General features: G+C 51.4%; 2 protein-coding genes across 54 annotated transcripts in view; both read right to left on the bottom strand.

Annotated features, from left to right (window-relative positions):
• Positions 1 to 531: 531 nt before the first annotated feature.
• On the bottom strand, positions 532 to 5,902 carry LOC143981525 (uncharacterized). Of its 50 annotated transcripts, none has more exons than XM_077479453.1 (6): positions 1,904 to 5,901; positions 1,777 to 1,848; positions 1,631 to 1,669; positions 1,524 to 1,599; positions 1,231 to 1,489; positions 532 to 1,193 (listed from the first exon to the last, which is right to left on the bottom strand). In XM_077479453.1, exons 1-6 carry the CDS (start codon positions 1,969 to 1,971, stop codon positions 667 to 669), a joined length of 1,041 nt encoding a protein of 346 aa, XP_077335579.1. In that variant the 5' UTR covers positions 1,972 to 5,901; the 3' UTR covers positions 532 to 666. The 50 variants fall into 50 exon arrangements, with proteins under 50 accessions (XP_077335579.1, XP_077335577.1, XP_077335553.1 ...); XM_077479451.1 differs by having other exon boundaries at positions 1,524 to 1,562; XM_077479427.1 differs by having other exon boundaries at positions 1,231 to 1,341; positions 1,418 to 1,599; positions 1,631 to 1,745; positions 1,777 to 5,902.
• An 88-nt stretch (positions 5,903 to 5,990) lies between these two features.
• Positions 5,991 to 21,915, bottom strand: part of SLC37A1 (solute carrier family 37 member 1) — a 55,391-nt gene continuing 39,466 nt past the window's right edge. For all 4 annotated transcript variants that reach the window (XM_077479394.1, XM_077479395.1, XM_077479396.1 and 1 more), the window contains 13 exons: positions 19,844 to 20,010; positions 19,733 to 19,764; positions 18,167 to 18,244; positions 17,540 to 17,674; positions 12,822 to 12,912; positions 12,356 to 12,418; positions 10,821 to 10,906; positions 10,455 to 10,503; positions 10,183 to 10,256; positions 9,955 to 10,033; positions 9,104 to 9,201; positions 8,739 to 8,803; positions 5,991 to 6,886 (listed from right to left, as the gene is read on the bottom strand). In XM_077479394.1, the coding sequence (XP_077335520.1) occupies positions 6,871 to 6,886; positions 8,739 to 8,803; positions 9,104 to 9,201; positions 9,955 to 10,033; positions 10,183 to 10,256; positions 10,455 to 10,503; positions 10,821 to 10,906; positions 12,356 to 12,418; positions 12,822 to 12,912; positions 17,540 to 17,674; positions 18,167 to 18,244; positions 19,733 to 19,764; positions 19,844 to 20,010 (1,033 nt within the window). In that variant the 3' untranslated portion in view covers positions 5,991 to 6,870. The remainder of the gene's footprint in view (positions 6,887 to 8,738; positions 8,804 to 9,103; positions 9,202 to 9,954; positions 10,034 to 10,182; positions 10,257 to 10,454; positions 10,504 to 10,820; positions 10,907 to 12,355; positions 12,419 to 12,821; positions 12,913 to 17,539; positions 17,675 to 18,166; positions 18,245 to 19,732; positions 19,765 to 19,843; positions 20,011 to 21,915) is intronic.

The following is a 21,915-nucleotide window of genomic DNA, read 5'->3' as shown; positions in this document are numbered from 1 at the left end:
TAGTCTGAGTGTTGATTTAGATAATTAGCTCATGCTAATTAGGTTCGGTTTTAGTCTTCTACTGTATTATAAATACTTGGCATTTTGGTTCTAATAAATCAGTCCATGTTGAGCAGCTAAGCAAATGTCGTCTTGTTTTGGGCTTGTAAGCGGTTGGAATATCTGATTGGAGTCAGATTGGAGGAAGCGGGATATACTGACGGAAGCACTCAATTGGAGTGTGGGATCGGTTCCGTCACAATGGGGTTCTAAAGTTCGTACGAATTTTAGGTCCGTTCGAAGGTTCTGGTACAAACCGAACCGGGGGGTGTTCGGCTCATCCCTAGTGATGAATATCTTCTCCATCTTTCTGCCGATCAGCACTGAATATGTTACCTGAAAAGCCGGTTCTACAAACCTTCACCTCTGATCAGGTTCCTGCGAGATTCTCATTGGGAGGTCACAGCGCCATTGGTGAAATTTTTGGTTCACCTCACCGAGGGCAAAATATTCTCAGATGTTTGATGGACACCCAACAAATGACCCCAAGCCTTTAAATCAATAGATGGGACCAGGAGCCCCTTTATTAAGATCATAAAATACAACAGATGGGACCAGCCACCAGTCATTAGTACAATTGTCAGGATTCACAGTGTATGGACATCAATGCCCTTCATCACAATTATGTTACATTCCAGAAGAAGAACACCCGATTCCGACTATCTGTGCAAAAATATCACCAAGGCCGAGCCTTAGACAAATTATTACGAGACAGAGACTGACCTGAGGAGGGGGAGAGACAGTACAGAGACTGACGAGAGAGAGAGAGAGACAGTACAGAGACTGACGAGAGAGAGAGAGAGAGACAGTACAGAGACTGACGAGAGAGAGAGAGAGAGACAGTACAGAGACTGACGAGAGAGAGAGAGAGACAGTACAGAGACTGACGAGAGAGAGAGACAGTACAGAGACTGACGAGAGAGAGAGAGAGACAGTACAGAGACTGACGAGAGAGAGAGAGAGACAGTACAGAGACTGACGAGAGAGAGAGACAGTACAGAGACTGACGAGAGAGAGAGAGACAGTACAGAGACTGACGAGAGAGAGAGAGAGAGAGAACAGAGACTGACCTGAGAAGAGAGAGAGAGAGAGAGAGACGGTACAGAGACTGACCTGAGAAGAGAGAGAGAGAGACTGACAGTACAGAGACTGACCTGAGAAGAGAGAGAGACTGACAGTACAGAGACTGACCTGAGAACAGAGAGAGAGACTGACAGTACAGAGCCTGACCTGAGGAAGGGGAGAGACAGTACAGAGACTGACCCGAGAAGAGAGAGAGAGACTGACAGTACAGAGACTGACCTGAGGAAGGGGAGTGACAGTACAGAGACTGACCTGAGAAGAGAGAGAGAGAGAGACTGACAGTACAGAGACTGACCCGAGAAGAGAGAGAGAGACTGACAGTACAGAGACTGACCTGAGGAAGGGGAGTGACAGTACAGAGACTGACCTGAGAAGAGAGAGAGAGAGAGAGAGAGACTGACCCGAGAAGAGAGAGAGAGACTGACAGTACAGAGACTGACCTGAGGAGAGAGAGAGACTGACAGTACAGAGACTGACCTGAGGAGAGAGAGACAGTACAGAGACTGACCCGAGAAGAGAGAGAGAGACTGACAGTACAGAGACTGACCTGAGGAAGGGGAGAGACAGTACAGAGACTGACCTGAGAAGAGAGAGAGAGAGAGACTGACAGTACAGAGACTGACCTGAGGAGAGAGAGACAGTACAGAGACTGACCCGAGAAGAGAGAGAGAGACTGACAGTACAGAGACTGACCTGAGGAGGGGGAGAGACGGTACAGAGATTGACCTGAGAAGAGAGAGAGAGAGAGAGAGAGAGAGAGACAGACGGTACAGAGACTGACCTGAGAAGAAAGAGAGACTGACCTGAGGGGGAGCAGACAGAACCCATAAAAAAGGGAGAGGAGATCATCTAGATAAAACAAAAAAAAGCTGCCAGGAAGACACTTTTCCCTAATTAGACTTCTTACAGAGACAGTTTGTAATAAATATTGTGATCTCTGTGTGACCTTCATATATAAACAGTGTACCCGTTTACAGAGGAAGCACGTCCTTCGTATGGTACCGTCTACAGAGGTGGTACGTCCTTCGTATGGTACCGTCTACAGAGGTGGTACGTCCTTCGTATGGTACCGTCTACAGAGGAGGCACGTCCTTCATATGGTACCGTCTACAGAGGAGGCACGTCCTTCATATGGTACCGTCTACAGAGGTGGTACGTCCTTCATATGGTACCGTCTACAGAGGAGGCACGTCCTTCATATGGTACCGTCTACAGAGGAGGCACGTCCTTCATATGGGACCCGTCTACAGAGGTGGTACGTCCTTCATATGGTACCGTCTACAGAGGAAGCATGTCCTTCGTATGGTACCGTCTACAGAGGAGGCACGTCCTTCATATGGTACCGTCTACAGAGGAGGCACGTCCTTCATATGGTACCGTCTACAGAGGAGGCACGTCCTTCATATGGTACCGTCTACAGAGGTGGCACGTCCTTCATATGGTACCGTCTACAGAGGAGGCACGTCCTTCATATGGTACCGTCTACAGAGGAGGCACGTCCTTCATATGGGACCGTCTACAGAGGAGGCACGTCCTTCATATGGGACCCGTCTACAGAGGAGGCAGTCCTTCATATGGTACCGTCTACAGAGGTGGTACGTCCTTCATATGGTACCGTCTACAGAGGAGGCACATCCTTCATATGGTACCGTCTACAGAGGAGGCACGTCCTTCATATGGTACCGTCTACAGAGGAGGCACGTCCTTCATATGGTACCGTCTACAGAGGAGGCACGTCCTTCGTATGGGACCCGTCTACAGAGGTGGTACGTCCTTCATATGGGACCGTCTACAGAGGAGGCACATCCTTCATATGGTACCGTCTACAGAGGAGGCACGTCCTTCATATGGGACCTGTCTACAGAGGTGGTACGTCCTTCATATGGGACCGTCTACAGAGGAGGCACGTCCTTCATATGGGACCGTCTACAGAGGAGGCACGTCCTTTATATGGTACCGTCTACAGAGGTGGTACGTCCTTCGTATGGTACCGTCTACAGAGGTGGTACGTCCTTCGTATGGTACCGTCTACAGAGGAGGCACGTCCTTCATATGGTACCGTCTACAGAGGAGGCACGTCCTTCATATGGTACCGTCTACAGAGGAGGCACGTCCTTCATATGGTACCGTCTACAGAGGAGGCACGTCCTTCATATGGTACCGTCTACAGAGGAGGCACGTCCTTTATATGGTACCGTCTACAGAGGTGGTACGTCCTTCGTATGGTACCGTCTACAGAGGAGGCACGTCCTTCATATGGTACCGTCTACAGAGGAGGCACGTCCTTCATATGGTACCGTCTACAGAGGAGGCACGTCCTTCATATGGTACCGTCTACAGAGGAGGCACGTCCTTCATATGGTACAGTCTACAGAGGAGGCACGTCCTTCATATGGGACCCGTCTACAGAGGTGGTACGTCCTTCATATGGTACCGTCTACAGAGGAGGCACGTCCTTCATATGGGACCCGTCTACAGAGGAGGCACGTCCTTCATATGGTACCGTCTACAGAGGAGGCACGTCCTTCATATGGGACCGTCTACAGAGGAGGCACGTCCTTCATATGGGACCCGTCTACAGAGGAGGCACATCCTTCATATGGTACCGTCTACAGAGGAGGCACGTCCTTCGTATGGTACCGTCTACAGAGGTGGTACGTCCTTCATATGGTACCGTCTATTGAGGAGGCACGTCCTTCATATGGTACCGTCTACAGAGGAGGCAGTCCTTCATATGGTACCGTCTACAGAGGAGGCAGTCCTTCATATGGTACCGTCTACAGAGGAGGCACGTCCTTCATATGGGACCGTCTACAGAGGAGGCACGTCCTTCATATGGGACCCGTCTACAGAGGAGGCACATCCTTCATATGGTACCGTCTACAGAGGAGGCACGTCCTTCGTATGGTACCGTCTACAGAGGTGGTACGTCCTTCATATGGTACCGTCTATTGAGGAGGCACGTCCTTCATATGGGACCATCTATAGTTGTACATCCTACATACAGTTGTGCTCATAAGTTTACATAATAATTTATGATTTCTTGGCCATTTTTCAGAGAATATCAAATACACATACGGGGGAAATCCGATTGCCTCTCGGGGGATCAGGAAGGAATTTTTCCTCTGCTTTAGCAGATTGGATCATGGCTCTGCTGGGGGTTTTGCCTTCCTCTGGATGAACTGTGGGTATAGGATTGTATGATTTCTTTTGTGGTTGAACTGGATGGACTTGTGTCTTTTTTCAACCTAATATATTTATTCTCTCTCAAGCCATTTATTATCAATCATCTGTATTTACTCTTTTTATAATCATAATCACAACAGAAACTACCCAAATGCCTCCGATCAAAAAAGTTTACATACCCCAGTGATTTGGACCTGATAACATGCACACAAGGTGACACAAAGGGGTTTGAATGTCTATGAAAGGTCCCCATCCTCACCTGTGATCTGTTTATAATTAGTGTGTATAAAAGGGGCAATGAGTTTCTGGACTCCTGCCAGACCCTTCCATCTTCCATCCAGTGCTGCCCTGACCTCTCTGGATTCTGAGTCATGGGGAAAGCAAAACAATTGTCAAAGGATCTGCGGGAAAAGGTAGTTGGACTGTATAAAACAGGAAAGGGATATAAAAAGATATCCAAGGAATTAAGAATGTCAATCAGCAGTGTTCAAACTCTAATCAAGAAGTGGAAAATGAGGCGTTCTGGTGAAACCAAACCACGGTCAGGTAGACCAACTAAAATTTCAGCCACAACTGCCAGGAAAATTGTTCGGGATGCAAAGAAAACAAATAACTTCAGGTGAAATACAGGACTCTCTGAAAACATGTGGTGTGGATGTTACAAGATGCACAATAAGGAGACACTTGAAGAAAGATGGGCGGCATGGTCGAGTCTCCAGAAGAAGACATTACTACACAAATGTCACAAAGTATCCGCTTACAATACACCAAACAGCACCGAGACAAGACTCCAACCTTCTGCCACACAGTCAATTGGAGTGATGGGACCAAAAATTTAGCTTTTTGGCCACAACCATAAACTCTACATTTGGAGAGGAGACAACAAGGCCTATGATGAAAGGTCCACCATCCCTACTGTGAAACATGGAGGTGGGTCGCTGATGTTTTGGGGATGTGCGAGATACAAAAGGCATAGGAGATTTGGTCACAATTGATGAAAAGATGAATGCAGAACGTTATCAAAAAATACTGGAGGAACATTTCATTCATCGGCCAGGAAGCTGCACAGGGGAGGTACTCAGACATTCCAACATGGCAATGACCCAAAACACAAGACCAAGTCCTCCTGTCATTGGCTACAGCAGAATAAAGTGAAGGTTCTGGATTGGTCATCTCAGTCTCCTGACCTCCAATATCATTGGACCCCTCTGGGGAGATCTCAGACGGGCCGTTCATGGAAGACAGACCGAGAATTTCCAGGAACTGGAGGACTTTTACCAAGAGGAACATCTGAGAAGATGAAGAGCCTCGTCCACAAATACCACAGAAGTCTTCAAGGGGGCAATACATGGTGTTAGGAACCGGGGTATGTAAACTTTTATCAGGGGCATTTGGATAGTTTCGGTTGTCATTATGATATAAAATACAAGTAAACACAGATGATTGATAATAAATGGCTTCAGCCAATCACTGACCACGAAGGAGAGAAGTTTGTGTTCATTCATATTCTCTGAAAAATGGCATATAGAGGACGTCCTTCCCACCCCCCCCAATAGAGGACGTCCTTCCCACCCCCCCATAGAGGACGTCCTTCCCAACCCCCTCTATAGAGGACATCCTTCCCACCCCCCCATAGAGGACGTCCTTCCCACCCCCCCATAGAGGACGTCCTTCCCAACCCCCCATAGAGGACGTCCTTCCCAACCCCCTCTATAGAGGACGTCCTTCCCACCCCCTCTATAGAGGACGTGCTTCCCACCCCCTCTATAGAGGACGTGCTTCCCCCCCCAGAGGAGGACATACGGCCTTCATATATTCCCATCTTGTCTGTAGATCTTTTACCTTGATAGCGCCCTCCTATATACAGAACATTGTGTGCCGTGTGCACCGTATATACATATTATGGGATGTACAGAACAATACAATATATACATTATTCTACACAGAATACAATTTACATCATCTATACAGCTCTCTGTGTATATTATGAACAGAGAGGGGGAGGGGTATACTACATAGGATGAACCCATACAGCTGGACTTCAGTGGGAGGGGTCTATAGAGATTAACCCCACCCCCTGAACATTGCCGGGTATGGTGGATGGAATGATGGGGTGCAGAATATTCCCACACCTTCACAGCGTACAATACAGGACAATAGTGACACGGGGGACACTCCATCCATTCCTGTCCCAGCAAGACACTCCCAACCAATCAGAATCCAGCTGTGAGCATTGCCGAGTGTTGGCCAAAGAATTAAAGACATTTCCCCCCCCCCCCCCCCCCACCAGAAATGACACGAGGCCTTCATTGGATGGAGCCCCGTAGAGACGGAACAATCCCCATTCCATGATATTAATGTATTGCTGACCTGTGATTGGCTGAATTTTGGGGCAGTAGGGCCAATCATAGTCCAAAGATAGTGTCAGAACAGCAACCCACCAATGTCTGAGCCCCCCAAATATCCATAGTATGGAAGATCTCCATTGATGTCCAATCGGGATAAAGACGGGATTGTCCACAAGATGTCCACACATGGAAACCAGATCTCCGAGACGACCCCCTAATGTTCCTTCCACCTGAAATACAAGAGAAGCCATAAGAGAGACCCGCAAAGTCCTAGGAGATGGTCATGTGATGATCGATCCTCAACCACCAATCAGTCCTCGAAATACCCATGTGACTTCTCTCTCCCGCTTCCCCCCCTCTATCTCTGCCACCTGTCCCCCCCCTATCACTGCCGCCTGTCCCCTCCTTGCCTCTCCTGCCTGTCCCCCCCATCCCCTCCCAAGTCTGCGCCCCCCTCCCCTCTCCTGCCTGTGCTCCCCCCACCCCTCCCAAGTCTGCGCCCCGCCCTCCCCTCTCCTGCCTGTCCCCCCCATCCCCTCCCAAGTCTGCGCCCCCCCCTCCCCTTTCCTGCCTGTCCCCCCCATCGCCTCCCAAGTCTGTGCCCCGCCCTCCCCTCTCCTGCCTGTCCCCCCCATCCCCTCCCAAGTCTGCGCCCCCCCTCCCCTCTCCTGCCTGTCCCCCCCATCCCCTCCCAAGTCTGCGCCCCGCCCTCCCCTCTCCTGCCTGTCCCCCCCATCCCCTCCCAAGTCTGCGCCCCCCCTCCCCTCTACTGCCTGTGCTCCCACCCCTCCCAACTCTGTGCCCCCCTCCCCTTTCCTGCCTGTGCTCCCCCCCACCCCTCCCAAGTCTGCGCCCCGTCCTCCCCTCTCCTGCCTGTCCCCCCCATCCCCTCCCAAGTCTGCGCCCCCCCCTCCCCTCTCCTGCCTGTCCCCCCCATCCCCTCCCAAGTCTGCGCCCCCCCTCCCCTCTACTGCCTGTGCTCCCACCCCTCCCAAGTCTGCGCCCCCCTCCCCTCTACTGCCTGTGCTCCCACCCCTCCCAACTCTGCGCCCCCCCTCCCCTTTCCTGCCTGTGCTCCCCCCCCACCCCTCCCAAGTCTGCGCCCCCCCTCCCCTCTCCTGCCTGTCCCCCCCATCCCCTCCCAAGTCTATGCCCCCCTCCCCTCTCCTGCCTGTGCTCCCCCCCACCCCTCCCAACTCTGTGCCCCCCCTCCCCTTTCCTGCCTGTGCTCCCCCCCACCCCTCCCAACTCTGTGCCCCCCTCCCCTTTCCTGCCTGTGCTCCCCCCCCCACCCCTCCCAAGTCTGCACCCCCCCTCCCCTCTCCTGCCTGTCCCCCCCATCCCCTCCCAAGTCTATGCCCCCCTCCCCTCTCCTGCCTGTGCTCCCCCCCATCCCCTCCCAAGTCTATGCCCCCCTCCCCTTTCCTGCCTGTGCTCCCCCCCCACCCCTCCCAACTCTGTGCCCCCCCTCCCCTTTCCTGCCTGTGCTCCCCCCCACCCCTCCCAACTCTGTGCCCCCCCTCCCCTTTCCTGCCTGTGCTCCCCCCCCACCCCTCCCAACTCTGTGCCCCCCCTCCCCTCTCCTGCCTGTCCCTCCCCCTATCTCTGCCACCTGTCCCCCCCTCCCCTCTCCTGCCTGTGCTCCCACCCCTCCCAACTCTGTGCCCCCCCTCCCCTTTCCTGCCTGTGCTCCCACCCCTCCCAACTCTGTGCCCCCCCTCCCCTCTCCTGCCTGTGCTCCCTCCCCCACCCCTCCCAAGTCTGCGCCCCCCCTCCCCTCTCCTGCCTGTCCCCCCCATCCCCTCCCAACTCTGTGCCCCCCTCCCCTCTCCTGCCTGTCCCCCCCATCCCCTCCCAACTCTGTGCCCCCCCTCCCCTCTCCTGCCCGATTATTTTTTGCCCTCTACCTCCAATGTGGAAGTTTCTATTGAGGGAGGGTGAGGTCACATCATTTTCTCCCCCCTAAGTTAGATGGGGAGGGGGGGAATACTACTTTTCTCTCTCCCTCTTCTTCTCCTCCTCCCTCCCCCCCCATTACTCCTCTGTGCCCCGAGCACCCGCATCCAACAAGACGTCACTTACTCGGTCTGTTCTCCTCCCGCCGGCCTCCTGCAATTCAGCTCCTTTCTTATCAGACGCAACAAGAACTGAGAGAAAAGAAAATGACATCAGAGAGAGACAAATGACATCAGAGAGGGAAGTACAGACACACAGAAGAGCGATGATCGGAAAGAACGTGCGCTCCATCACAGGCAGAGAAATGACACCATAAACCGGTGACATCACAGGCAGAGAAATGACATCATACATAAGCGGTCACCACAGCCAGTGCTATGATCAGCAGTACAATGTGACAGAAGGTGTGTATGTGAGGTCATAAATATGTGATGTCATAGAGAGGGTGGGACTTATTACCTAGTGGTCTCCATCATTCTGACAACACTCACCAACAAGGCAAAGGCATCACTCATCATCAGCATGAAGAAGACGTTGTGCCAACCGTACGGTGACAGGAGTCCCGCCAACAGGGGGCCGAGAGCAGCGCCTGGAGGGAGAGGGGTGGAGAGTCACAATGGAGGAGGGGAACACAGGGATAGATGGATGCCGGTAGGGAACATTGGAGGAGGGGGTGGGGGTTATTGTCAAGAAAAACACAGGAGGGGAACACCGGAGGAATGCTGGGAATAAATACTGAGATGGGAAAAGAGATCCCGGTGAAGGGGACATGATGGGAGGGAGGGGAAGAAGAAGAGATCCCGGAGAAGGGGACGGAGAAGAAGAGATCCCGGGGAAGGGGGACACGAATGGGGGGGGGGGGGGAGAAGAAGAGATCCCAGGGAAGGGGACATGGGGGGAGGGGGATGATCCCGGGGAAGGGGGTTGATCCCGGGGAAGGGGACCATGGAGGGGGGGGTTTGATCCCGGGGAAGGGGACCATGGAGGGGGGGGTTTATCCCGGGGAAGGGGACCATGGAGGGGGGGTTTATCCCGGGGAAGGGGACCATGGAGGGGGGGTTTATCCCGGGGAAGGGGACCATGGAGGGGGGGGGGGTTGATCCCGGGGAAGGGGACCATGGAGGGGGGGGGGGAGATGATCCCGGGGAAGGGGACCATGGAGGGGGGGGTTGATCCCGGGGAAGGGGACCATGGAGGGGGGAATGATCCCGGGGAAGGGGACCATGGAGGGGGGGGGGTTGATCCAGGGGAAGGGGACACTGCAGCAGGGGATACTGGGAATGGGAGAGTTGGGAATATTGTGGGTGATCGGTAGCAGGAAATGGTAAAGTCGGGGTCTCACCTACAGATCCGGTACCGTCTATGATGGCCGTCACTGTAGAAAGGGCGTGTGCGTTTCCTTTGAGTGACTTGTGCGTCCCCTGTGAAGAGACGGAGGAGATTCGGGGGAAATGGGTTATAACCGCCATACTGTCTTAACCCTCCCCCACATTAGGCAAATAGTTGTCTAAAGTGAGGCGGTTGTCCGGCGTACACTATGACATCAGAATGACAGAATTGGAAGACTCACCAGGTCAGCAGACACGGCCGTTGTGATCAGGGAGTACGGCCCGTTCACCAGAGCTCCGCACACCAGCAGCATCACTGGAAGGTAGAGGGACATGAGTGACCATGGCGTGTACACCAGGAATACATACATGACAGACATTGTCCTATGGAGGCAAGGAGAGCGTCTGCCCATAGCCACCAATCAGATTGCAGCTGTCATTTCTCTGATTGGTCACTGACACTTGTCCTTCCTCCAGATGGGACAGAAGAGGATGAGAGGAGGTCAATACTCACACACGGTGAACACCGGACCCGTTCTACTGACGGCAGAGAAGAAATAGAGCTGTGGGTGGAAAGACAAGAATCAGACCCCCGGCATAGTATACATTACATCACACTGCAGGCAGTACTGACTCATACAGCACTGTGATGTCATCAGGCATGACCCCGCCCCCTATATTAGATCCCTCCCTTCTGACCATGCGTGTTATATAGATCAGTGTGATGTCATCAGTGATGTCACTGCTCTGCCAGGGATGACCCTCCTCTCCAAATCAGATCCTGTTGTGTGTTACGATATATTAGTATAAAAAAAAAAAAAAAAAAAGACGCCTGGTATTTTCCCATCTATTGATCACCTTGTGCCGTATCGGTACTCACAGTGGGGGCGGCGCACATCAGCATGACTCCGCAGGTTGTGGCACGTTTGTGAGATTTATCGGAGATCACACCGGCTAGAATTCCACCTAGAAATACAATTATACCGTATTTATTGTGAACCATTGCTACCCACCAGTCCCTGAGCCATTTCTACCCACCAGTCCCTGAACCAACACCATTACTACCTACCCATCAGTCCCTGAACCATTACTACCTACCAACCAGTCCCTGAACCATCCACGCCCATTACTACCCACCAGTCCCTGAACCAACACCATTACTGCCTACCCATCAGTCCCTGAACCATTACTACCTACCAACCAGTCCCTGAACCATCCACGCCCATTACTACCCACCAGTCCCTGAACCATCCACACCCATTACTACCTACCCACCAGTCCCTGAACCAACACCATTGTTACCTACCCATCAGTCCCTGAACCATCCACACCCATTACTACCTACCCACCAGTCCCTGAACCAACACCATTACTACCTACCCATCAGTCCCTGAACCATTACTACCTACCCACCAGTCCCTGAACCATCCACACCCATTACTACCCACCAGTCCCTGAACCATCCACACCCATTACTATCTACCCACCAGTCCCTGAACCATTACTACCCCACCAGTCCCTGAACCAACACCATTGTTACCTACCCACCATTCCCTGAACCATTCACACCCATTACTACCTACCCAGCAGTCCCTGAACCATTACTACCTACCAACCAGTCCCTGAACCATCCACGCCCATTACTACCCACCAGTCCCTGAACCATCCACACCCATTACTACCTACCCACCAGTCCCTGAACCAACACCATTGTTACCTACCCATCAGTCCCTGAACCATCCACACCCATTACTACCTACCCACCAGTCCCTGAACCAACACCATTACTACCTACCCATCAGTCCCTGAACCATTACTACCTACCCACCAGTCCCTGAACCATCCACACCCATTACTACCCACCAGTCCCTGAACCATCCACACCCATTACTATCTACCCACCAGTCCCTGAACCATTACTACCCACCAGTCCCTGAACCAACACCATTGTTACCTACCCACCATTCCCTGAACCATTCACACCCATTACTACCTACCCACCAGTCCCTGAACCATTACTACCTACCCACCAGTCCCTGAACCAACACCATTCCTACCTACCCACCAGTCCTTGAACCATCCACACCCATTACTACCTACCCACCAGTCCCTGAACCAACACCATTGTTACCTACCCATCAGTCCCTGAACCAACACCCTTATTACCCGCCAGTCCTTCCATCCTAAATTCTCTATCTTCCATGTTCTTTACTACCCTCCAAGCCATGCACCAATCACAACCTTTACCACCCTCAGTCTGCCTTCCAACCCCTCTACACGTTTTGCTGCCCTTTAATGCGTGCACCAACCACCCATTACTGCACCCCTAGTCCTCCACCATGCCCACCCTTTGTTGCTCACCAATCCCTCCACAATGCCCACCAATCCCTCCACCATGCCAAACTTCAAACTCACCAAAAATTCCACCCACATCAAAGAGAGTGGACATGTCACCAGCATGACGAGCGTCCATCCCACCTGTCAGGAGAACAAGATGGTGGAAACACTTACTATACCGAGTAATGGGGAGATCGATCACAGGATGGATGCAGAGCAAAGAGGAGTGTTCTGTTACCAGTGGGAGGAGCTACATGGAAGGAGGAGGAGTATTGTAGAATATTGCAGCACCAAAAGGTGTAGCAGGAGAGGATATGTGAAGAAGTGGTTGGGGTTCCAAAAAGTAATATGAGGTCATATCAGAGGATCTCTAGAGAGGTATGGGGGAGGGGCCTCTAGGCACAGGTGGGAGGAGTCCTGTACAGTAATAATAGGTGTGGGGGTGTATTAGAGGCAGTTATCAGGTGTAGGTGAGGAGCTCCATCGAGGGTCCCTCTGGCTAAGGGGGACAGATTGTATGGGGGTTGGAACGGAGAATACTCACCGGCATTTGCCATATACAGGGGCAGCCAGAAGAGGAAGGTGTAACTGACCAGCTTGGCGAACAACAAGCACATGGAAAACTCCACCACGCCCTGGCGGGACACAAAGGGGGGAAAAAAACATAATGTTACCGGAGCACTCAAATCGTTCAGAATTTGGCCAATCATAGGGAGATATGTCGTTAGCTAAATAATAGATTTCAGTTCAGAGTGTGGTAATTAATGGGGTTCATGGAGAACAGAGACCAGTCAATAGTGGGGTACCCCAAGGCTCTACTAGGTCCTGGTCTATTTCCACTGTTCATTCGTAATAGAAGGATTGGTGGGCAAGAGGTCGTTTACTGATGTAGCAGGTACCGGGGACGCGCCCCGTGCTCTCTTCCTCCTGGGCCTGGTGTGCGATGGACCTCTCTGTACCGGGAGAGTGAGGTCGCAGCCTACCAGACTCCAACCTGGCCAAGAAGGGCCCATCACTGCTTTCTGATCTGCGCTTGTTGTGCGCACACACACACACACACACACACACACACACACCATTGCCTTGTTGCTGCACCTTATTGGATATAGTTAATGAGCTCCAACTGCCGGTGAAGACCATCAGGACTGCAACTGGGACATTACTGTCATTACTAAAGGGCCCTCATTAGGAATAAAATTTAATTAGGCCGGCCTGGGGTTCCCCCTTTAGAAGTCTTGTCAGAACTAACGCTTAACTCTCACTTATCCTTTCAGGTCATGTTCAAGTGGCACTCCATTGTACATACGTGTTTATAATATAATGTTATTCTCAGATTGCTTTACACTTGTATTATTGTGGAGGAATTCTTCTGCTGAACTAGGACTGTTATCCAAAGTTCAGTTGATCACCTCCTCGTGCAACAAAATCTTCCTCGAGTAATTCAGTAAAACGTTAATAGAATATAAAAACGCATTGAGTGGTTTGACTTATTACTTTAAAGCGGTGCAAAGATGTCTGAACCCAGAGTGTCAGGTGGGTTGGAAAGTTCCCAGGGTCACGATGGCGCAGATGAGCAGGTAAATCCAAGCAGTCCCCAATGGGGGCTGAGAACAGGTATGCAATAGGGTAGATCTTCCTGGAGGGGTCTGCAACATGGAATATTGTTTAGCTTTGCTTTAAGATTGGTCAAAGTGATGGAAACTGCAGCTTCGAAATGTAAAATAATGCACCTACCTGTATGTGTAGCCAGGTGCTGGACTACAGAAACATGGAGACATTTCCCTCTTTACAATCAGATTACTTTTACTTTCTACTGAGATACGGAACCATCTTCCTCTGGCCAGCTGGGAGAAAGATAAAGCCAGCAACCCCATAGACTTCAATGCAGGGCGCTTGGAATCCTGGGAATTGTAGTCTGGAATTGCAGCCCTGTAATATAGGAACTGTCTTTCTGAACTACAGGTTCCAGCATGGCCGGGGCAGAAGAGGAGTGGCAGGGGATTATTAAACTGCCGAGGAAAGTTCTGGGTCTTGGTGCAGAGGAGAGGGGTAGAGAGAGCGATACGGTGTCCAAATATTCACCTGCCAGCAGGTATGCAATCCTGACAGACTGAGGCCCCCTCCCCTCCCCCCAGTCTGTCAGGCTATACCACATTATATCCAACCTTTACTGCACCTGAACCACATTCACCTTGTGCCAATACTATACTTCACGCAGGTTAATTGAGACTGTACGTAGGTATGCCGATGCTCTTAAAGGGTCCCAACAATAGCCGGCAGAAGAACAACATTTAAAACTTATCCTGCAAACCGCTTTGTCCCTCTGCCCCCTCCACTACCAATCCCCTTTTCTTTCGGATACTGCCCCTCCAGTCGGTCTAGGCCTAGCATAGTCACCATTAGTACACGTTGGCTGTATAGTGTCCTGTACTCCCTAAATTAAGCTTCATTACTGATCACTGCTGCACTAAGGGTGGCCTTGCTATGGTTTATGCTGATCTGGTTGCCAAGAATCATCTTTTACCCGGTCCACCTATTGCCTCCTTAGTCACCATATTGGTGACAATATTTTCATTTTGCCCTAATTGGCTCAATGTTTATTTTCTTGGACATCATAATATTCATGGTTACCAGATATTCCCTTCAATGATTTTCTGTGATTGCATACTTTGTTGTGTCAGAGAGGCTGAGGGCAGGGGCAAAAAAACAGAGGACCTATCCAGCAGCTCCCATGAGGGCAATTCTACACATGGAAAAGAGAATTCCTTGATAGAGTGCCATATTAGGAGTACAGTGTTGGCCAGAATAACGGAGGAAATGGATTTGAGGACATGGCCAAGCACTGGGAAAAGTGAATAGAATTCTAGGATGCATCACTAGAGGGGTCACCATGAGGAGGAAGGAGGTCCCGATTCCTCTATATAGATCTTTATATCACTAGAGGGATCACCGGCAGGAGGAAGGAGGTCCTGATTCCTCTATATAGATCTTTATATCACTAGAGGGGTCACCGGCAGGAGGAAGGAGGTCCTGATTCCTCTATATAGATCTTTATATCACTAGAGGGGTCACCGGCAGGAGGAAGGAGGTCCTGATTCCTCTATATAGATCTTTATATCACTAGAGGGGTCACCAGCAGGAGGAAGGAGGTCCTGATTCCTCTATATAGATCTTTATATCACTAGAGGGGTCACCAGCAGGAGGAAGGAGGTCCTGATTCCTCTATATAGATCTTTATATCACTAGAGGGGTCACCATGAGGAGGAAGGAGGTCCCGATTCCTCTATATAGATCTTTATATCACTAGAGGGATCACCGGCAGGAGGAAGGAGGTCCCGATTCCTCTATATAGATCTTTATATCACTAGAGGGATCACCGGCAGGAGGAAGGAGGTCCTGATTCCTCTATATCACTAGAGGGGTCACCAGCAGGAGGAAGGAGGTCCCGATTCCTCTATATAGATCTTTATATCACTAGAGGGGTCACCAGCAGGAGGAAGGAGGTCCTGATTCCTCTATATAGATCTTTATATCACTAGAGGGGTCACCGGCAGGAGGAAGGAGGTCCTGATTCCTCTATATAGATCTTTATATCACTAGAGGGGTCACCAGCAGGAGGAAGGAGGTCCTGATTCCTCTATATAGATCTTTATATCACTAGAGGGGTCACCGGCAGGAGGAAGGAGGTCCTGATTCCTCTATATAGATCTTCATATCACTAGAGGGGTCACCGGCAGGAGGAAGGAGGTCCTGATTCCTCTATATAGATCTTAATATCACTAGAGGGGTCACCGGCAGGAGGAAGGAGGTCCTGATTCCTCTATATAGATCTTTATATCACTAGAGGGGTCACCAGCAGGAGGAAGGAGGTCCTGATTCCTCTATATAGATCTTTATATCACTAGAGGGATCACCGGCAGGAGGAAGGAGGTCCTGATTCCTCTATATAGATCTTTATATCACTAGAGGGGTCACCAGCAGGAGGAAGGAGGTCCTGATTCCTCTATATAGATCTTTATATCACTAGAGGGGTCACCGGCAGGAGGAAGGAGATCCTGATTCCTCTATATAGATCTTTATATCACTAGAGGGGTCACCGGCAGGAGGAAGGAGGTCCCGATTCCTCTATATAGATCTTTATATCACTAGAGGGATCACCGGCGGGAGGAAGGAGGTCCCGATTCCTCTATAGAGATCTTTATATCACTAGAGGGGTCACCAGCAGGAGGAAGGAGGTCCTGATTCCTCTATATAGATCTTTATATCACTAGAGGGGTCACCAGCAGGAGGAAGGAGGTCCTGATTCCTCTATATAGATCTTTATATCACTAGAGGGGTCACCGGCGGGAGGAAGGAGGTCCTGATTCCTCTATATAGATCTTTATATCACTAGAGGGGTCACCAGCAGGAGGAAGGAGGTCCTGATTCCTTTATATAGATCTTTATATCACTAGAGGGGTCACCAGCAGGAGGAAGGAGGTCCTGATTCCTCTATATAGATCTTTATATCACTAGAGGGGTCACCAGGAGGAGGAAGGAGGTCCTGATTCCTCTATATAGATCTTTATATCACTAGAGGGGTCACCAGCAGGAGGAAGGAGGTCCTGATTCCTCTATATAGATCTTTATATCACTAGAGGGGTCACCAGCAGGAGGAAGGAGGTCCTGATTCCTCTATATAGATCTTTATATCACTAGAGGGGTCACCGGCAGGAGGAAGGAGGTCCTGATTCCTCTATATAGATCTTTATATCACTAGAGGGGTCACCAGCGGGAGGAAGGAGGTCCTGATTCCTCTATATAGATCTTTATATCACTAGAGGGGTCACCAGCGGGAGGAAGGAGGTCCTGATTCCTCTATATAGATCTTTATATCACTAGAGGGGTCACCGGCAGGAGGAAGGGGATCATACTGGAACGTGAGGTGCGCTTTTCCTTGTAAAAATTCAAGAAAATGGGAACTCTGTGGCTGAACTTCTCCAGAGACAACTTCAGATCATCACAATGTATCACCCGTTCATAGTCTCCCCAGCGACAACCTATTGGACGTTGCCAGAGACAATCTGATGACTTTCCCTCTCAAAGACATTCTGCTCATCCCACCAGAGGAAATCCATTGGACATCACAAAATATATCCTTCTGGATCTTCCCAGAGAACCCCTATGGAAAATACTCCAGAACCTGTGAACCCCCCATCCCCCCAGACACTCCCATGAAGACCCCGCCCGGTCAGAGGTGGGTTGGCATGTTATGTCACTCACCGGAATTTGGAGGGCTCCAAAAAAGCTGATGGCAGATGAAGCACTTTTCCCATTACTGGGTTCCTTCTGTAGGACGACGACGTGATGTGTTGGGTAGACGGGGGATGGTCCCAGCATGCTCTGTGTTTCCCAACTCTGGAACATAGAGGAAGAATTTCTGGCCATCAATATTCTGAATGCATGGAAGGAACATTTGCATAGAAAGAAGGCGGTGCCCGGGGCAGACATGGTGAGAAGCACCCAACTAGTACCTGGCCAATGCCCCAATAACATAATGGCGCACACTTCAGACAGTAAGGCTCTATTGTATTACATAGTGTTCCCAATCTAACATGTTTCAGGCACAGGGGAACCTCTGGAGTTTGCCGAGGTGCCATAGGTACATGGAAGCTGCCATAGGGAATGGTGGAGTTACCCTCTGGCTGTGCAGTGTGACAGGAGTGTGGGAATCCTAAGACTAGCTGAACAGAATTACAAATCATTTAGGTCGGTGTGTAGATTGTTCTGTTTGCCTGGAGTTTTGAATCAGGAAAACACGACATGTGGAACCTTTACCCGGCTAGATCACGACAGGCCACGCGGCAATACCCAGAATTCCCCACCCCCCGGACCCCGAATATTATTTACCTTCTCAGGTATAGACTCTTCTGCTCTTAATATTTGGTTCTGGATCTTGAAACCATTACACGACAAACTGGGAGGAGTCTGTGGATGGGACAACACCTGCGTCAGGTAATGGAGGAGGAGGAGACATATGATAAAAGAACAATAGAAGGTGCGGAGGAGGAGGAGCATGTCTGGGGATGGGGGTCATAAATGGAGGAGCAGAGGAAAGGGAGCAGGGGAGCAGAGGAAGGAGAAGCAGAGGAAGGAGAAGCAGAGGAAGGAGAAGCAGAGGAAGGAGAAGCAGAGGAAGGAGAAGCAGAGGAAGGAGAAGCAGAGGAAGGAGAAGCAGAGGAAAGGGAGCAGAGGAGCAGAGGAAGGAGAAGCAGAGGAAAGGAGAAGCAGAGGAAAGGAGAGCAGAGGAAAGGAGAGCAGAGGAAAGGAGAGCAGAGGAGCAGAGGAAAGGGAGCAGAGGAGCAGAGGAAAGGGAGCAGGGGAGCAGAGGAAGGAGGAGCAGAGGAAGGAGGAGCAGAGGAAGGAGGAGCAGAGGAAGGAGAAGCAGAGGAAAGGGAGCAGAGGAGCAGAGGAAGGAGAAGCAGAGGAAAGGAGAAGCAGAGGAAAGGAGAGCAGAGGAAAGGAGAGCAGAGGAAAGGAGAGCAGAGGAAAGGAGAGCAGAGGAGCAGAGGAAAGGGAGCAGAGGAGCAGAGGAAAGGGAGCAGGGGAGCAGAGGAAGGAGGAGCAGAGGAAGGAGGAGCAGAGGAAGGAGGAGCAGAGGAAGGAGGAGCAGAGGAAGGAGGAGCAGAGGTAGGGGAGCAGAGGAGCAGAGGAAGGAGGAGCAGAGGAAGGAGGAGCAGAGGTAGGGGAGCAGAGGATAGACCTTCCCGGGAAGGCCGTACAATAAGGCCTCCCTCACACAGACGGTTTCAGGCACCAGGCGGAAATTGCAGGAACATTTCTGCATCGGGATGCAATGTACGGCCCGCCAATAGCAATGCGTGGTTGTACAGAGGTAGATTTTGCGTCCGTAAACCCGCGCTTTTTTTGCACGCTCCATTATGTAGCCCTTGCCGGACTTCATGCTTGCATAGTTTAGGGTTTGGACATCCGTTCATTACTATGGGCAGCTGTACACCACACAATGGGGGGCATTTACGAAAGGCAAATCCACTTTGCACTGCAAGTGCACTTGGAAGTGTAGTCACTCTCAATCTAAGGGATAGAAATGAGGGGAAGCTCTGCTGATTTTATCATCCAATCATGTGGAAGCTAAAATGCTGTTTTTTTATTTTCCTTGCATGTCCCCCTCAGATCTACAGAGACTTTACTTTCAAGTGCACTTCCAGTGCAAAGTGGATTTTCCTTTAGTAAACAACCCCCCAATGTCTCTCCCGGGTGCGGAGATACCCCTACAGTTGATTTTTGATGCCTAAAAAGCCCCCATGTGTATGAAGCCTAAAAGGAGCACTAGTGGGGGAGGGTAAAGGGATGAGGATGGACTGGACATGACTGGGGATGGTGCCCGGTGGGTTCAGATGTGGCAGGACAGGTCAGAATTGGGAGAAGACCCGACCTCTGAAAGATTCTTCTTACCCGAGGAGGATCGGAGTTGACGTCTCGAGGATCTGCAGGGAGAGAAGAGACAGTCACATGTAAGAATAGCCAAGAATCACAATGCCACACATTCCAAAGTGTATCACTTACGCTCTATGAGGAACAGGAAACAGACGATGCCCATCACTCCAATGATTATACCCGGAACAATAAAGGACATCCCCCAACACGAGGACACCCAGAAACCAGCAATCAGGGACCCCAAAATATTTCCAACAGATGTGTGTGAATTCCACACTCCCATGATGAAACCTCTCCTGTGGAGAGAAGGTAGGTGACACGGGTTAGATATCAGGCTTTGCTGAAACAGAAGATGGATGAGGCCTAGAGCAGTGATGAGGAACCTCAGCACCCCAGATGTTTAGGAACTACATTTCCCATGATGCTCTGGCACTCTGGAGTGTAGCTGAGCATCATGGGAAATGTAGTTCCAAAGTTCCCCATCACTGGCCTAGAGCATCATCAATTGGACAGCCAGAAAAAGAAAGACTGAGAGCCTCACCAGGGCAGAGGAGAGAAGAGGGACCGAGAGCCTCACCAGGACAGAGGATAGAAGAGGGACCGAGAGCCTCACCAGGACAGAGGATAGAAGAGGGACCGAGAGCCTCACCAGGACAGAGGATAGAAGAAGAGGGACCGAGAGCCTCACCAGGACAGAGGAGAGAAGAGGGACCGAGAGCCTCACCAGGACAGAGGATAGAAGAGGGACCGAGAGCCTCACCAGGACAGAGGATAGAAGAGGGATCGAGAGCCTCACCAGGACAGAGGATAGAAGAGGGACCGAGAGCCTCACCAGGACAGAGGATAGAAGAGGGACCGAGAGCCTCACCAGGACAGAGGATAGAAGAGGGACCGAGAGCCTCACCAGGACAGAGGATAGAAGAAGAGGGACCGAGAGCCTCACCAGGACAGAGGATAGAAGAAGAGGGACTGAGAGCCTCACCAGGACAGAGGAGAGAAGAGGGACCGAGAGCCTCACCAGGACAGAGGATAGAAGAAGAGGGACCGAGAGCCTCACCAGGACAGAGGATAGAAGAAGAGGGACCGAGAGCCTCACCAGGACAGAGGATAGAAGAGGGACCGAGAGCCTCACCAGGACAGAGGATAGAAGAGGGACCGAGAGCCTCACCAGGACAGAGGATAGAAGAGGGACCGAGAGCCTCACCAGGACAGAGGATAGAAGAGGGACCGAGAGCCTCACCAGGACAGAGGATAGAAGAAGAGGGACCGAGAGCCTCACCAGGACAGAGGATAGAAGAGGGACCGAGAGCCTCACCAGGACAGAGGATAGAAGAGGGACCGAGAGCCTCACCAGGACAGAGGATAGAAGAGGGACCGAGAGCCTCACCAGGACAGAGGATAGAAGAGGGACCGAGAGCCTCACCAGGACAGAGGATAGAAGAGGGACCGAGAGCCTCACCAGGACAGAGGATAGAAGAGGGACCGAGAGCCTCACCAGGACAGAGGATAGAAGAAGAGGGACCGAGAGCCTCACCAGGACAGAGGATAGAAGAGGGACCGAGAGCCTCACCAGGACAGAGGATAGAAGAAGAGGGACCGAGAGCCTCACCAGGACAGAGGATAGAAGAAGAGGGACTGAGAGCCTCACCAGGACAGAGGAGAGAAGAGGGACCGAGAGCCTCACCAGGACAGAGGATAGAAGAAGAGGGACCGAGAGCCTCACCAGGACAGAGGATAGAAGAAGAGGGACCGAGAGCCTCACCAGGACAGAGGATAGAAGAGGGACCGAGAGCCTCACCAGGACAGAGGATAGAAGAAGAGGGACCGAGAGCCTCACCAGGACAGAGGATAGAAGAAGAGGGAATGAGAGCCTCACCAGGACAGAGGATAGAAGAGGGACCGAGAGCCTCACCAGGACAGAGGATAGAAGAGGGACCGAGAGCCTCACCAGGACAGAGGATAGAAGAGGGACCGAGAGCCTCACCAGGACAGAGGATAGAAGAGGGAATGAGAGTCTCACCAGGACAGAGGATAGAAGAGGGACCGAGAGCCTCACCAGGACAGAGGAGAGAAGAGGGAATGAGAGCCTCACCAGGACAGAGGATAGAAGAGGGACCGAGAGCCTCACCAGGACAGAGGAGAGAAGAGGGACCGAGAGCCTCACCAGGACAGAGGAGAGAAGAGGGAATGAGAGCCTCACC

Source organism: Lithobates pipiens, unplaced genomic scaffold (assembly GCF_037356315.1).
Source record: "Lithobates pipiens isolate NorthernLeopardFrog02 unplaced genomic scaffold, aLitPip1_a1.2 Scaffold_16, whole genome shotgun sequence".
NCBI lineage: Eukaryota > Metazoa > Chordata > Amphibia > Anura > Ranidae > Lithobates > Lithobates pipiens.
This window is presented reverse-complemented; position numbering and strand designations above follow the sequence as displayed.

Excerpts from the sequence above, each read along its gene's own strand:
- LOC143981525 (XM_077479400.1), bottom strand. The coding sequence starts at position 2,074 with ATGAAGGTCACACAGAGATCACAATATTTATTACAAACTGTCTCTGTA. Across the intron at positions 1,600-1,630 it reads GTCTCTCTCTCTCTTCTCGG|GTCAGTCTCTGTACTGTCAG; the intron begins GTCAGTCTCTGT and ends CTCTCTCCTCAG.